This window comes from Chiroxiphia lanceolata, chromosome 10, assembly GCF_009829145.1.
Source record: "Chiroxiphia lanceolata isolate bChiLan1 chromosome 10, bChiLan1.pri, whole genome shotgun sequence".
NCBI classification, from domain to species: Eukaryota; Metazoa; Chordata; class Aves; order Passeriformes; family Pipridae; genus Chiroxiphia; species Chiroxiphia lanceolata.
The window spans coordinates 20,716,318-20,733,209 of NC_045646.1; the positions used below are offsets into that span (position 1 = coordinate 20,716,318).

At 39.7% G+C, this 16,892-nt stretch overlaps 1 protein-coding gene across 1 annotated transcript in view; it reads left to right on the top strand.

Moving 5' to 3' along the window:
- The window catches only part of LOC116791545 (vesicle-associated membrane protein 2-like), a 52,505-nt gene extending 36,810 nt beyond the window's left edge, over nucleotides 1–15,695 (top strand). The window contains exons 3-5 of the mRNA XM_032697659.1: nucleotides 2,325–2,483; nucleotides 4,467–4,518; nucleotides 6,641–15,695. Of these exons, the coding sequence (XP_032553550.1) occupies nucleotides 2,325–2,483; nucleotides 4,467–4,518; nucleotides 6,641–6,657 (228 nt within the window). The 3' untranslated portion in view covers nucleotides 6,658–15,695. The remainder of the gene's footprint in view (nucleotides 1–2,324; nucleotides 2,484–4,466; nucleotides 4,519–6,640) is intronic.
- Nucleotides 15,696–16,892: the final 1,197 nt, after the last annotated feature.

The following is a 16,892-nucleotide window of genomic DNA, read 5'->3' on the forward strand; positions in this document are numbered from 1 at the left end:
ACTACACTTCTTTATTATATAAGGACCCCACGCAACAGACCAGGTTCTCTCATTATCACTGATTTTCACATCACACTCACTTCACTGATGTTAGTGGAATGTCTCTTCCAGTGGGGAAAGGAATATTACATTTCAGCTTCTGTCTTTGGTCAGAATAATGAAATAAACTTCTTATCCTGAACATGTTACATCATAGTGGTCCTATAATTGTTTATGTGAGTGACAGCAAAGTAATTTTCCCTAAAAGATAAAAAATAATTGCTGTTTATTGTCTAAAAATGAGTGATGCCTGTCAGATACATTGAGCTCTTCAAGCAGATCAGTGGAGGTGGCTCCAGTGAGGCTAGTGGACCCCTGCTTTTTGCTTAAGATACTCTGTATTCTGAGACTTTTGACTCAGACCCGTGCAAATTGGTCTTCTTGTGAAGCATGATGACATAATTTTGGCAGGAACTCTTACCCAGTATGAGGGGATTTAGATTTGAGGATTATGTGGGTGACGTTCAGGATCCATGGGGTTTTTGCCTCCCATTTCAGAGGGAGGCTGCAGTTGGTATGGGTTTTGAGTTTGATAGCACATGGTCAGCAGATCCTTGTTCAGCAGGAAAATCACAGTATAAGAGTAGCCAAGGGAGAAAAATGCCACTGGGCTTTCAGTCCCGTGAAGTCACTGGGGTGAAGATGGTTTATAATACCTGAATCCGATATGTAAACGTTGCTTTGACCTTCCTAGATATTTCCTGGTTTTTTCTTCCATGTCTTGTGGGAAAGTCATCTGTAGGTGGCACCAGACACCACGGAGGAGTGTGGCACACTCAGCCTGAAACCGCAATACCACTGCCACTGTGCTTCAGAGAATATTCTTGGTGTTAATAAAATGACTGACATTTTTAATCCTGTATCAGTGCTGATACTGTATTGCAGCTCTGTCCATGCTGGGTTTTCCCCTCTGATTTCTCTAGACATCTTCTAAGGCCCCAATTATGGTTTTATTCTAGACAAACATTTATTTATTTGACAAAAATGCAATCTCTTCTAGACAAGTGTTCACTGCAGTCGGGTTAGATTCAATAAATAGTTATGGGCAAAACAAAAATTGAGAGAATGGGTAGCAAATAGTACACTATTTTGTTTCAGCATTTTCAAATTGTTCAAAATTTTCACTACAAATCATTGTACCAAGAGAAAATTCAGCAAAATGCTAGCTGAGAAATTAATACAATTTGTTCTTTAATTTGATATGAAGTTAAATGCTTGGAAGATTTTAGTTTGGAAAAGCAAGTAAGAAAATTTGGATTGACCAAAACACTTGATTTTGTTTGAGGTTTGGTAGAAAAGTGAAACAAAACTTTTGAGTTTTCAAACAGCATTTAACCCTCTGCTGGTCCTTTTGAAGTTTCTTTCACTACCAGTTTTCATCTCACTGTATTTGAATAATGTATCTTTTTAATTCTGGATTTTTGCAGGTAATAGTTAAATTATATTACATAAAAATAACATGGAATTCCTTATGACAGCATAGGAGAAGTAATAGACCAACAGACTTATTCACTGCTAGAATGATTGGACACAACTTTACTGAGATTGTTATACTGTCTAACATTTGCATTAGTGATGAATCTCTAAAGGATCTCCATTTAGAGTTATTGGCTTACTAGAAGAGGATTTTCATCTAACTCAGTGTATAAAATATTGTGTCCTGGCTGTGCATGCTTTGTTTGCTGAGGCTGACTATTGAGATGGGATGAGCTCCCTGCTACACTTCGAGCTGAATTGTCTCAGGTAAAATATTCTCCTCCTCTGCTTTCAAGCAGGACTTCAAATTATGGCTGGGAAATCATCTTGCCTGAAAGATCTGCAGAATGAGTAAATTCCTTGGTGAGGAAATGCATACAGTTCCCTTTAGAGTGGCTTTTATCTAGCCAATTTCACTAGTGCAGATAAGGAAGATATTAAATATATAAGGAAAATAATGGTTTGTTCTTAGTGAAGTCAACCAAATTATAGTATAAAGGTACTGGTCTCTGTCAGGTTTCTGTATCTATATTTGTTGGCCAAAAGAAATCAAAACCTTTAATAGATCTGACTCCGGTATTTCATGATGTCTCTTTATATCACACCTGAGCAGTGTAGCTGGGCTCATCTTGTGCTCACTGTTGTTTCCATAGGCAGGAGTTTGGGGCACTGCCCAGGTAATTGCCACCACATATCATAATGGCAAATGGCTGGGTTTGGTATGATATGTCATATTCCAGGGTGTGAACATTCAAGTGACCTTCAGCTTTCCTCTCTGTGGGATCTCATGTGAAGCTGTGCCCTTGCAGGTGGTCGACATCATGAGGATGAACGTGGACAAGGTGCTAGAGAGAGACCAGAAGCTTTCAGAGCTTGACAACCGGGCAGATGCCTTGCAAGCAGGTGCCTCACAGTTTGAAACCAGTGCAGCCAAACTGAAGAGAAAATACTGGTGGAAAAATTGCAAGGTAAAGAATATAAATTCTTGTTGAGAATCACTTCATGGCAGGAATACTTCCACTTGCATTTAATTCATTTGCCTGCAGGATGGCATCCCTGAGTCATCTCTTTTTGTCAAAGGGAGAAAGACATGCCTTGCCCCTGGGCTCCATAAGTCAAGCAACTTTGATCTTTGCTGGACCCTAAAAATTCTGCAGTATATAAAATGTAGATACAAATTTCGATGCTTCAGTCAGTGCCTGCAGATAGGGATGGGAAAGCATTCCATGTCAGTTCATGTTCCCTGTGTGAATGATAAAACCTGAGCGGGTGCAGTGAATTCTAGTACTGGAAGAAAAGAAGCTTTGTCCTTGTGGGAGATCATCAACCTCTGGATCTTCCATTAGGATGGTAAACCAAATTAAAAAAAAAAAACAACTTGGTTTCACAAACTGCTGTGAGAAGTAAGGAAATGACAGTATTTTATAAAGAGGGGCCAATTAGGATAGAGCAGGACTTTCATCAACCTTCTCTGCTGTCTTCAAAGTCTTAGCCTTTCCCAAGAGCAGAGGGAATCTCACTCTCCCTTGCTTTTTCAGATCTCCTCCAGTATTTGTGTTTTCTGGACCCACAAACTTCAGCTCCTCTTACTCATCCAAGATCCCATACCCTTGCTTCTTTCTACTTATGCACCACCAACATTAACACTGTGACAAAATTTCAGCTCCATTTCCATTTCTCTTCAATCTTTGCTGCTGACTACTCGTGTCCACCCACATAAACCCACCTTTTCCCAGGGGAGAATCCCACATGTATCCCTTGCCAGTCTGTTGTCTGCTTTGTCTCTTCAATCCACAGTGCTATAAAGTGTAAAACAAGGCAAAATATTCTGGGTAAACTACATGCACAAACACTCCAAGAATAAGAGGACCTAGGTTAGAAATTCATGTGAGCAGTTCCTCTGGGCCTCTTCTACCTGCTGCCCAGTGCAGGAAGCAGGGCTTCTGGGAGCTACAGGCACAGATTTTGAGTGAGGTTCACCCATGTGACTGCAGTGACCACAATGACCTACACTACACTAGACATTCAAACCTACTCTCATTCTGCTTTCCTCATTATCCCTTCTTGCTTTACCCTGACAAACAGAATCCCACTGTCCTTCCTCTGGCTCACAAACTCTGGAAGGAGAGGGAAGTAATAAAAAAAATCTCCTGCAAGCCAATGGCTGGCTCTGTCCTTCAGACACATATTATGAGGAATGGAGGCCTTGATTTGCCAGGCTTAGGTTTGTTGATTTTCAGTCTTTCCATTCTCACTGGGGTAATAATGGCACCTGGACTGCAGCATCCCTGGTGGCCTCCTTAGCATCCAGCAAGTCTCGTGGGGGGGCCTCTGCCCCACACAGCTCAGTGCTGGTGTGGTCTGTGCACAGCTGCCTCTGATGTACCTATTCCTGTGGGAGCAGATTTCTGCTTTGCCATGAGCGATTTCCAGGAGAACATGCTGGAAACCGTGCTGGTTAGCATGGGCTTCCTCTCCCAACAGTGCAAGTACACAGAGCAGCACCAATAGCTGGGAGGTATTAGACATCTCCAGCTGCCTCTGCACTGCCACGGGGAACCTGGGGAAGAGTGATCAAGGTACTCTGGTATAAAGTGGTACATGCCATGTGTGAATCCAGTCACTTAAATCACCTTTGGAGTTAGAAACGTACTTTGGAAACGTACTCTTTCTTTACTGCTGGAAATGGATGAGGTTGGTCACTGCATCTTTAGCTGACAGGCAAGAACTGACTAGCTTTGAAAAGAGGCTTATGACCATTGCTGGTGGTCAGCTGTTCTTCAAACTGACACTAACTTTGGGGCCTTAACAGTCTGTTACAGTGAGTCTTTTCAGGAATTAAAAGTATGAGGAATGAGTCACTAAGTAAAAGCAAAAAAATTGAGGGGTTAATGTCTTTCATGTGAAAACCTGACTTTCTCTTTTTCTTTCCTATAACTTTCTTTTTCTAGATGATGATCATCCTTGGTGTAGTATGTGCAGTCATTCTCATTATAATTATAAGTGAGTAATTAATTTTCTCTTTCATTTATGATCTCAGTAGCTTGTGACTTAAGAAATGCTGCTATATTAAAAACTAAATCAAAACAAAAAAATGGATATAAAATATTTAAACTGATTAATTTGTGAAATTTCCCTTCTAGTATTGTGCTTTTATAGTAAGAGTTACTGCAAACTCTCTGGACACATGTAGGCAGAATTTGTTGACATTTAATGTTTTTTAACATTAGCATGTTACATAACTTTCCCTAGGATTAAAGACTTCCTTTTTATGTTTTATATAAATTTTTATGCAGTCTCAGAGATCTTCCTTTCATTACAATGAGGGCCACAGTCCTGTGTTTTCCACTGAGAACAGTAATATTTGAATTACCTCATGCCTATAAAAGGAGGGTGAAGCCCCACAGGCAAACAGGCATCTGATGAATTTTTTAAAGTGCGTAGGTGCCTAGGTCCCACCAAATCAGCTGGAATTTGAGACATTAGTGCTTCTGAAGATCCCTTTGTATCTTGAATGCCTAAAATGTTGTTAAAAGATGGCCCAAAGTCTTACTGATTTATTTTCTCAAAAGATATCTCATTCCACATATTTGTTACAGGAAAGTTAGCTATGAATGAATAATAGCAGTCGTGCTGGTTGGGACCCAGGGATCTTGTAATGACAGTAATTGAACATTTCATTTATGTAACCTCTGTGTTAGCAACAGCTGTTATGTGACATAACTGGAATATGGCATTAACTCCTAAGAGGAAGATTTCTTGAGTTAGACAATCCAGCTAGTAACCCAGAAGGGATTCACCAGCACTGTGGATGTGAGTTAATTCCCAACTCTCAAATTACATGCCTTGTATTCAGGGTGTTTCCATTCTCCTCTGTTGCTTCTCTAAAGAAGGCTTACAGAATCACCTGTAAACATGACTAAATGCAATGAGATACATGTGACAGTTTATTAGTCTTATGAATGCTGGCACCAGAGTGACCCAGAATAATTCTAGGGTTTCATAACACTGATACAGCAAGAATGGGAAATGGTTACATATTAATTAACTATATTAACTGGGTACTGAAGGCAACTGGCTTCAAGAGAAAGATGGGCCTTTGTTCTGCAGTCTAGAGCAGCAACCTGGAAAGACAAGTGTGCAGCCATTGAACTAATTGCTGTGTATATGCTCATCACTGACCACTGTGTGTATCTTAACAAGAAAGTAAAAAAACAGTCAAGATAGCTCATAATTCCTCTTTAGAAGCTCAGACTGAAATTATATATTAGTAATAATATAGTTTCCCTAGTTTTAAATGTTGGATGCCTGTCCTGGTAAGTTAAGAAACAGCAGGTTTGACAGGGGTTAGGTTGGGTTTCATCATTAAACCCAGGTCATGGCTCACCACAGTGAGATCTAGTGCAAGGTCAGTGAGATTTAAATGTATCTGGACCTCAAGTTCTTTTTCCAATCTCTTTGATTCTTCTGTAATGGTACCTAAAGGTTGCAGCTTCAGGAAGGACTCTGTGTATTGAACTCAATGCTGCATTTATTTACAGTAGCTCTCAAGTATATGTTTAAATCCTATAGAGATCAAGCATCCAAGTGCTGTCAGAGACAAGTCCTGCATGACTTTTCCAGTCCCTGATTTGAATGGGAACAAGATCATACCCTCTATGCAGGGCTGGCTATGGGTGCAGATAAACTGAGCCATTCCTCACAGCAATGAGCTACCGTGTGTGGTGAAATGGCCCAAGCCAGGCTTTCTGCCATCCTGGTAGTGGGGCCCTGGAAAAGCAGGCACACCACCCATGGCATTGCAGGTGTTGCTGGAGCTGACGATGGCAGCTACCATCACTGTCTGTCCTTGCCCTTTCCGTCTTTTGAGCCACAGTCTCCCCTGCTTTCCACTGCAGTTTCCCCTTCAAACTCCTTCTGAGATGGGAGAAGCATCCCCATTTCCCCTAGGAAGGAATACTGTGTGTAAGATGTGTTATGCTCTTTTAACTGAGATGTGCTAAAGATGTTTGCAATTCTCTGACATCACACACTTCTGTAAGATAAAGCACAACAGTAACTCTGTAATAACTGTTGGGTTTTGTCTTTTTTTTTAATCTTTCTTTCCTTCTGCTTTGTTTCCCAGTTTATTTCTCCACTTGAAAAAACAAAGAAGGAAGACTTGGCACAACTTTGTTCATATCAACTGACAATATCAGTGTTCCTTTGTTGAACTCCGCTTTTTAATTCCTGGTGTCTTGGGATTTTTGCTTGTAATAACCCATAAGCATTCAGTGTGGTGTATTTTGGAATTCTGTTGTTTCCACAAGAAACTGTACCAGCTAAATACTGCCAAGTAGTTCCATACACTGTCTTATCACTGTGTCTTAAAATGTGTATGCACTGACCTTCAGAAACTGTAGTATATAAAAAGCATCCTAAAACATCTCAGAATCAGAGAATACAGTTATGGGGAAGCTCCTGCTTAAAGGGACAAAGTCAGGTGCATTGGACCCAAACCTAAGGTTGCAGCAAACATTAGGGCCTTCTCAATCTGAGCACCTAAAGTTGGATGGCAAAATCCATTGTCAGATGTAACTTTTTGAGGAAGTATCTGCTACTCCCACTGAAGAGAGTGATACCTGCAAGTACTCATGTAAGATATCATAGTTCAACTTAGCTAACCAAACACAGATTTTCTGAGATTAGTTGTAGTATCCAAGTCTAAAACCATTGCCTGCAGAAAGTAAATAAGACTAGTTTATTATCTTCCATGGATTTAAATTTTTCCTTATGGAAAACACCTTATGGTATTCCAAACAACCAAGATGGCCTCAGTATGAAAGCCAGAGAGAAAACTCTACGACAACTAAAAAGCATTAGCTAGTACAATCTTGGAAAATCCTAGTGAAGTGTAAAAATGATAACACAAGCATCGTTGATGACTAAGATACAGTCTCTTGCTAAAAACTCAAGGCACTGTTTGTCAGGCTTCATGGGACTCCCATGAATGCCAAACCCCAATAGTTAGGCCCTGACTTAAACCACATGAACAGCTTTGGTGGTGTCGGTGGCTTCCCAGCACAGCTGTAGGAAGCTACCTCTGCACCAGTGTGCAGGAATGGTCCCCACTGTGAGGATCGTTCAAAAATCAGGAAGAAGAAGGTATGGGGGAATAGTAGAGAGAGGCTGAGAAAGGGAAGGTGCCTAGCAAAGCTTTCCTGGAGAAGAGGAAGGCAAAGAAACACTGTTCAAAGTGGTGGTGTTAATAGGCTTTTAAAAAATTGATTTTGTGTGTGTGTGTATAGTTCATAAACTATAGTGTCATCTTTGTAAAGTGCTCAGCTGAGATACCTATCATACTCAATTAGTTTAAACTAACATTTGATGTAATTAAAAGAAATTATATATTGTGGCTTAAGAGAAAGTTCTTGTATGCTTTTGTGAATTTCTTGGGGTTTTATCTTTTTAAAACACTGAATAGCTCAATCATAGTTAACCAAACTAAAAATGAATTATCAAATTTTGAGCCAGGCAATTCAGAAAGGGTCTTTTTAGGGTAACTCCTTCAGAACTTCTAAAAATAATTCATAGAATAAAATAAAAATAATTTGGTAGGTTGAGGGGGTTTTTGTCTACAATTTAATTAGGGAATAGAAATGGTGATAACAGTAGTGTAAGTATTTCCACCTTGGAGTCTCTCTCTTGACAGGGTTCAGATTAAAAACATAGAGACCCAGACCTGTTTGTTGCAGTGAATCTATATACAAATTGTGCTTAAGCAGAATTTTGCAGAGAGAATAAATAATGATCAATTGAAAGCTTTCAGTTGCATTTTTCCCTATATATTTATTACTTCATAGTCACATGCACTGTTTTGTGTCATTAAGTAGTAAGTGGCCACAGTCTTAATGAAAGTGAAGGTTCAAAGTTACTAATGTGCCACTGGACTCGGTGGTATGCCCTGTTCACTTCAGTCCTTCAGCTGGGTAAGCACAGAAACAATTCTGAAATCCTCATGGGCCACACAGAAAACTTGGCTGTCATGAAGGACCTGACTCTATGAGGTGACACAGCTGAGTACTGTTTATCATCGAGCCTTCACTGGAAGAGGAATAAGCCATCCAACTTCAGGAAACCTTTTAAACTACTAAGATAATTGGATAGCTGATATGAAAGAATTTTCTCCTAAGGGTGAGTCCTGCCACCCATACCCATGTTGAGCATGGGTTAATCCTCACAGGGCTTCTCTACTGAAAGGGCACATGAGATGAAGACAGCTTTCACTGGAGCTGGTACAATCAGTAAGGTTTCAGGCTGATTTACAGCCTTAATTTAGATGTTCCTTCTCCTCTGAGAGCCCAAACTGACTACTGGGATGATAGGGCTGCAAATACACATCCTGAGTTTGAATCCTCTAGCTACGAAGATGTAAAGTTCCCAAATGAAACTGTGGTGAAAGTGCTACAAGGATGCAAAGCTTACATCCTCCTAGCTAATGTAGATGAAGAAAGTTAATAATCAAAGTAGGAGCTTTAGGTGAGTGTGGAGATGGTTGTGGCAGGTATACTCATTATCTCTCAAAACTGTAACTAACGAGGATGACTCCTAAACCTTAGTGAGAATTTGCAAGGAAGAACCCAGTCAAGAAACCTACCCTCTGGTGGGTTGTAAAATGTTTGTGAAGAGACTATTTCCTCCTGATTGCTAATGAAATATGCTAAATTAATATGTTTAACTCTTTGAAGTTGGTTGCACATAGTGTGCTAATGAATGCTCAATATTTGCTACTAGTTGTGCTGTAATGGTTGGTTGCAATTGGTAAGATAAACCATATAACCTTTCTGATTCAGACCAGGGATCATTAACAAGTGTGTCCTTCCCTGAAACACAGACCCAGAGCTGTACTGCTCCTGCAGAGGGTTAAATCTTCACCAAGGAGCATATGGTAATATAGGACTGTTCAGGGTCATGGGTTGTGCAACAGCATCACATATGTGTAGACTGATGCAGAGGACAATCTATATAAACACAGTTGGAGATCTTATGTGTGTTGAAGCCAGGATTGATTGCTTTCTACTCACTGCCTCTGCATTTAAAATGTGCAGTTACGACTGCCTACCTGTAATAGTAAATTTTCCATGAAAAGTTTAACTCATTCTTGTTCAGTCAGCATTGATTAGAATTTCAATTACTGGGTAGAATTTCAACTGCTGCCCTTCATCACTAAATACTGCCCAGGCTCTCACCTTGGGCTGGTTAAAAAGTCACAAAAAGGCTTCCTTTTAGTGACTTCCCAGCAAACCCTCAGAGGACCCAAGGCCATTGGTTTCTGAATGCCACTTTGGGGACTGAACTGAAGACTCCTCTGGTTGTAAGCAATGCTTTTGATAGCTTTAGCCAGAGTTTGACATTGCTTTAGATTTGCATATTCCATCCTTATAAGAAGCACTTCCTCTGCTTTCTGGGCCATCCAGCTGTACACATCTGGGATGCTGTACAGCATGAGCTGCCATTCAGACACAGCACTGCGGAAAGGAGGTGGTTGGGAGCTGGTCAGTGCCTGTACCATGGCTGCTGTTTGGCTTGGCAACGATCCTATGTCAGCATCTGAGCTTGAGGATGTGCTATTTGCATCCACTGTGCACAGGCTAGTGAGGTCCTGCTTGGGCATTACACTTTCTCTCTAATTTAGCTTACCTTGCAGTAACAGAGATGTGGCTTTAAACCTACAAACATTGTTACACAGAACTTGACAAGAGAAGGTAGTGTGGAACCCATACCAGGTACTTGACCTGATTTTCACTTGGCAACATTATGTAACAGCACAGTCAATCCAACATAGTCCAATGTAATCCAATACTATTAGAAGGAGGATGGGAGAATCTGATAAAGAGTCTGACTCTAACCTAGGGTCTGTAAGGCAAGAATTGATTTAGAAATGTAGTCAGGTGTATTTTTAAAACTGGCACTTTCATTCTATTGGAACCTGGAACAGTTCAGACAAGTAAAATAATTGTTTGGGGTTTTTTCTTCTTAAATAGTGATCTGCAATAAGTGACTTAAACACTCACAATGATGGAAGAACAGGACAGTATTAACTGTGCAAGGAATGAATTAGAACAGCCACAATCTGCTGGTTTTGTATGAGTAGCAAGACCTTTTGAAATTCTACCATTTCTGTGTCTCATTTCTGTCTCTGCTCCTCTGACAGGGCTTCACATAACTTTAATTTTATGAACAGCTGGACTACTTCTTGCCTGAATACAATGGATTTTAGCTCTTAAGAGCCAGTTCCTGACTTGACATCAGTATTAGAGCATGCCTACAAAATGGAGATGTGCATCTACCACAGCAGACTCAAATTTGAGGAACTTTTAGAAGCTCAGATGTTACTCAACTCTCATGTTTTACAGAGTGAATTTTTCTCTATTCCATGGGATGTTATCCACAGAGTGGGAATACGTATAATCTATTATTTTTTAATGACAGCACTGTGATTGCACATGTTAGTGCCAGACCGTCACAAATAAACTAGAGAGCACTTGAGTATGATCCAGGATTTAGATCTCAGTCCTGCTTCTCCTGCCCATAAAACAGGGAAGAAGGCTAAACCAGCAGCCATATAAGGCACTGGGCTTCCTCCCAATGTACACAGAGTGAGTATTGGAGAAAGGCTTCAAAGAGACCAAAGTCTCTTTGCTCTGGATTTTGTCTTGAGCTGAACTTTAGACCCATAACAGATCATAACCTTTGGGCCCACTGTAGTCAGAAGACTGAGATGCTTTTCCAGCCACTTCTTCCTCTCACCTGATTTAGGCCCCTCTTGCCAGACAAGATACATTTGAGCATGTGTTTCTTCATGGAAGACAAAGCACAAGCACCCTCCAATTACCTTCTTTAAAAGCAAAACAAAAAAGGCTGAAGAAAGTAGTTTGAAAAAAATGAATTGGAGCTAGAGAAATGATTGGCTGAAGGTTTCTCAAATGGTAACATTATTTTCAGGAGGAATACTAGGTTGGGATGTATGAAACAATCAAACCAGAACCTTACATTAACTGTTCTTTCTGCATCTGGTCTCCTTCAGAAATACTTCCACTTCCACTTCAGGAAAGGATTTTGTTTTCTTCAGCTGGCTTCCCTTCCTCTGTTCATTAATATGTGTCAAAATTGATGTGCTCAATAGCTTTTTTTCTCCATTGAGAACCATAAGACTCTCTGCCTTTAAACACATGCATAAAAAGATATCTGAGCCACCCAAGGAGTTTACCTTCCTTTCTGATGCATTGACATTTAAAAGCTACATCTTGCAATAAAGCAGAAAAACTGTGGCAGTCTGGTTACATGCAGTTTCGGTGGAGTAAACACTTGATTATTCAACAATGAGTCATTCCTGCAGTAACCTCATTCTGTCATGACTGTATCACATCTGCTAACTCTCCAAAGCAAAACCCATAACCTGTACGGTTTAAAACATGAATACACCCTCGTGGTTCATACATAACACACTATTCAACCAAAGAAACCATGTGCTATAAGTTTAAAAGGGCAAAGTACTTGTTCTCCAAGAGAAAATATCATATAAAACAACAAAGACAATTAGGAAAAAAAACCTTCTCCATTCTTTAGCTCTTCTCACAGTGTCTGGTTTCTTCATTATTCAAGTCTCTCTTTGTTCTCTTAGAAAGCCTTCATGTTTTTGGAGTGTAGTGTATTTGGAACATGGTATATTGGGGCCAGGATTGTTCTGCCCTCTCAGTTGACTCCCTGTCTTCTGTCACATTCTTATTGTTGAGCTCAGTCCAAGCTCAGGTAGGTCTTGAATGGAGCAGAATCTCTTCCCCATAATGCCCTGCTGTCCTCAAACCAGCCTTCACTCTCTGGACAAGAACACTGGAGGCAGAATATGCCTCCTGGGTCTTAATTTGGTTCAAAATAATGTGATACAAAAGAAGGTTGCTGGCTGTAAGACAACAGCATTTTTACTCCACTACTTTAAATTGTATCACTGGAATTTTAATTAAATGTATTTAACACTTCTTGTAACAATAATTTCATCAATTTTGTTGAAAAGAGAGGAAACAGCAAATAAGGATAGTGTGGTAATGACAATATAGTAAATTGGGAAATGGTTTAAGTGAAATATAGCCAGCATTCAGTAAACTCCTTTTATAAGTGGCTCTACCTAAGAGCACCTTTTGTATGTTAAAATTAAGAGGTGCTCATCTATTGAAGTAAATCTACCTACTTAAAATGAACTACGACAGATGGTTAAGATTTTTTTCCTTGAAAATGCAGGAGATATATGCAGGAAGGATGATCTAACATTTTTTGCAGAGAATGCCATTTTGCTTAGAGGGCCATTTGAGTATCCAAAGACATGCTGCAGAAGTGGTCAAGGACTTCAGTCAAACAGGACTTCAGAGCACTTGGTGCAGTAACAATACACCTTCAGTGCCCACTTTGTTCTACAGGTCTCTGTAATGGAATCTTTTTGACACAGCATGATTATTTTGCTTACCCTCATTCCACTCTGGTATTTACGCTTGTCCACCAATAAATGGTCTAAGCAGAGGACAGAAAATGACTTTGCTGAGTCCACTACATTCCTGTCATGTATATGTGAACACATGGTGGTGGTCCAAGCTTTCTGTAATGAAAAGTTTAAAAGAATTAAATCAGTTTCTCCCCCTGATACATTACAGGTTTGTTTAAAGACAGAGCAAATAATGGCAGCTGCAGTTATTTTCTTTGTAAGATCAGTGATTGAGATACTACACATAATGGAGCTACAAATTCATAGATGCACAATGCATAAACTTTATTTTTTTCAGAAGTTTAGCTATTAATTTTTATAGTATTGACCTGAAAGTTTGCAACAATTTCTTTATTAGTGAAAGTAGTCTTGGCTGACACCAAAAATTCGGTGGTCAGTGTGTCTACCATGCCACTAGCAAGCTACTAAATAATGCAAGGTCAGTCTTTCATGAAGCTTAAAGGGAAAAAAATATTCTGAAAACAAGTAGAAATGTATGGTAAAGACCATGGGTATGGAGTTTAACCATTACTTTATTTAACTATTATTTAAGGAATTAGCAGCTAAACAAATGGTCAAATAATTAGCTTCCAAAGCCTAATTATAGATGAAAGAATATTTTTTTCTCATTAAAAATGCTTACTTCAATCTATGTTACATTTGCTTTTTCCCCAAACAGTAAAATGCTAGTGTTGCTACGACACAGTCACAGGTCTGCACAATAAAATATTACAGATAGCCCACTACTTGTCATGAAAAACATCGTTATTTTGTCTTGTAAATGAAAAGTCCTCCATCCCCCGACCACATACGTGGTAAAATATTAGTCACTTTACACTTATCAGCATCACTGAAAGATTAGAAATTAGTGCCTCCTACTCATGAGCAGGACTTGAAAACATGCTTTGTCTGTTGCAAAAATACATTCTGAGGGGGAAAACACCAACTGTTATAGAGGTTAAATTTTTCTTTGATGACTCCTATTCTTTTTTCCTCCCCCTTTCCAAAAGAAGTGCTTATATACATAGACAGGCGTTTGACTCTTCCTAAATATGAAAGAGGTAAAACGTAGCCAGTATGTACTTTGAGCAACCTTTAGTTTGTTTTGCAGCATAAAAAGTTTTCTAAGTGGCAGTATATGAACTCTTATTATAACCTTGTTATACTCATTGCAGGAAATTAGTTCATAGCCAGCTAATTAGTGTTTTCCTTAATGACACATGCTGGAGTCTTGACACAGAAGAGCAGCCTCTGGAGGTGCTACATAATCAATTCAGCACTGTGGTATTTCACACTTGCCAGCCTCGAGTGAGGAGCAAGGCATGCCCTGTTCTGGAAGTGAGTTCCATATGTGCTTAAGCATATAGTGAATTTCTATTCTCTGTTTAACACAATAAAAAACCACCCTCATTTTGCCTTACTAAATCCAGGTCTGATATAGAATCAGTGCTGTGTCCTAATTCAGGAAAGGAAAAGCCTTTCCACTGAATGATAGAAAGATTAGGTAGAGAAAGACCCCCGGCAGTTTGCCTGGTCCAGTGTCCTGCTCAAAGCAGAGCCACCTTTGAGGTTGGATCAGGTTGCACAGGGTTTGTCTTGATGAGTTTTGAAAATCTCCAAGGCTGGGGATTCCACAGCAAATTCTGCCACTGAATATGTTCTCAGCCTTCCCAATGGTGATAAAAGTGCAGTATCCACCTTCATAAGTATATGTGGTTTATATTTTTGCCTTTTTTTCTGTTGTGCACTGAACTGATTAGAGTCAAATTCAGATCTAGTGGGAGTAAGTGCAACCCCATTTTTCAAGGAACTTCCATTGACATCAAGAACTTTTCTTTGTTTCTTATTGACATTGGACTGAGCCATCTGATCACACTGAGGAAATCAGTGCATTCTCTCCCCTCTGTGTATGTGAGCCTGCTTCTCTGACACTGAAGCTGAGAACAAGACAGATTCAGGACATCTGGTAAGTCTTGTTCTGTACTCTGAGGTCAGTGGCAAAACCTAGATTGGCACCAAAGAAAGAAGAGGATGTACTGAGATTACTCTTTCTTCTCACAAGTCACCTTGGCAATGCCTTCCCTCTTTCAAATGCTGATGGAATGGCAATGCAAAACAAAAGCCTTTCTTCTACCTCTTTCCTTGTAATTCTTCAAGCTTTATTTCATGTAATAGGAATAGTGAGAAATAAGTTTTCAGTTGCCCTTTTAAAAACCCAAACTCCAGACCAAATTTCTAATTGCATTCTTTCAGAGGCCACACAGTTGTGTTGAGCTCTGTAGTAATGCACTTGGAAAGGACCTGAGAGCCTGTGCTGAGAACAGCATCTCTCACCTCAGTCTCGGCTGTGCTGAGCAAGGAGTTGTGATTTGTGCCTCTACGGAAAACATTCGATTTACACCTTATTGGAGCTATCTGGAGAGGAAAAATAATGTTGTGGAGACCAGGAAATTTCTTAAAGTGCTTTACCTGGAGGTCAGTGGAATTTCATTTATAAAAGATGAATGCATGCATTTTGATGCTAAAATTGTGATGACTTACAAAGTTTGATATTACTGTACTTTTCTGTGGACAGTGATTTTTTTGAAGTGGTGAACATATTTTCCAAGAATATCATAGACATTTGTAACATGTATGTTTGTGCCAATAAATCTTGTTTTAAGAAGTTGGTTTTTGTATCATTCTGTTCCCAGTACACACAGATTAGGGACAGTTAAGCAGCTTCAGCTTTCGTTCCCTCTCTATGTTACGTGCTAGAGGCTTCTGGAAATGAAGATTTTCTAATTCACACCGAGTTTTTATTTGTTTGCTCTAATAGAAAGGAAAAAATGCACTTCTGTTGTATAAACAATAGTGAACTCTGTCCAAAAATGTACAACCACCATGGAATTGTGAAGAGGAGCAGGTGGAAGCATGTGTTTATTGCATTTCACCTTATTCTTCACTTTCTCAGTGGTAACATGTTTTCCTTTTAACAGAGCACAGTTACCTCAGGGAGCTCAATGCCACGAAATACTGTTTGTTCACCAGTTTGGTGTACGTTGGACAATAAGGATTTTCTGTGAGAGGAAAACAGACTCTTGCAGGGTTATCTTCTGCCTTACCTTGAAGCAGCTGGTGCTGGCCACTTGTGTATGGATTAATGGGGCAGGGTAACTGTTGCCAAGGTTATTCCTAATGAGTAATTAAATCCTTTGAAGGGACAAGACTTGGAAGCTGCTTTTCTCCCCCTGCTAGTGCCTACACCCACATTTTAAAATGCATCAGCATCACAGTAACTCCCAGGTGGCTCTGCACTGTCATGCATATGGGGCATTATTCAACAGCTCTTCCAATTTTGTTGCAAATGATTACAGAACACATAAAAGGCACAGTATTGTTTCTCCCCACCCAAACACACAAAAACCAGGTAATGTCAAGATGCCTTCTTGTATGAGAGTGCTTTATTAGCAAAATTACAGATTTTACCTTGGTAACTCAGTGCAGGTGGCAATAAATTGGGGACACTTTGAGTCTATAAGGAGGAGCTGGGACAAAGCAATCACTGATTTCATACAGTGCATATTCTGATCTATGTGAAATAGCAAATAAGGACGAAATGAGAGAGTGAATTAGGTGGACTGGTGCATGTGAACCTGATACTGAAGAACAAAGGGAACTGATCAAAGCCAAAATGAGGCTTATTAAGAGAACACAATGGGCTAATACTCCATTAGCACTCTTACAGTCAGGTTGTGTAGTTAGCTCAGTTTTATTGAAACAAAACATCCCAGTTTCTGACTTGAGCTCACAAAGAATTCTAGCAAATGTTAAAACAGTGTGAAAATGTAATTATGTGTAAAGTAATGGAGAAAATAAAATG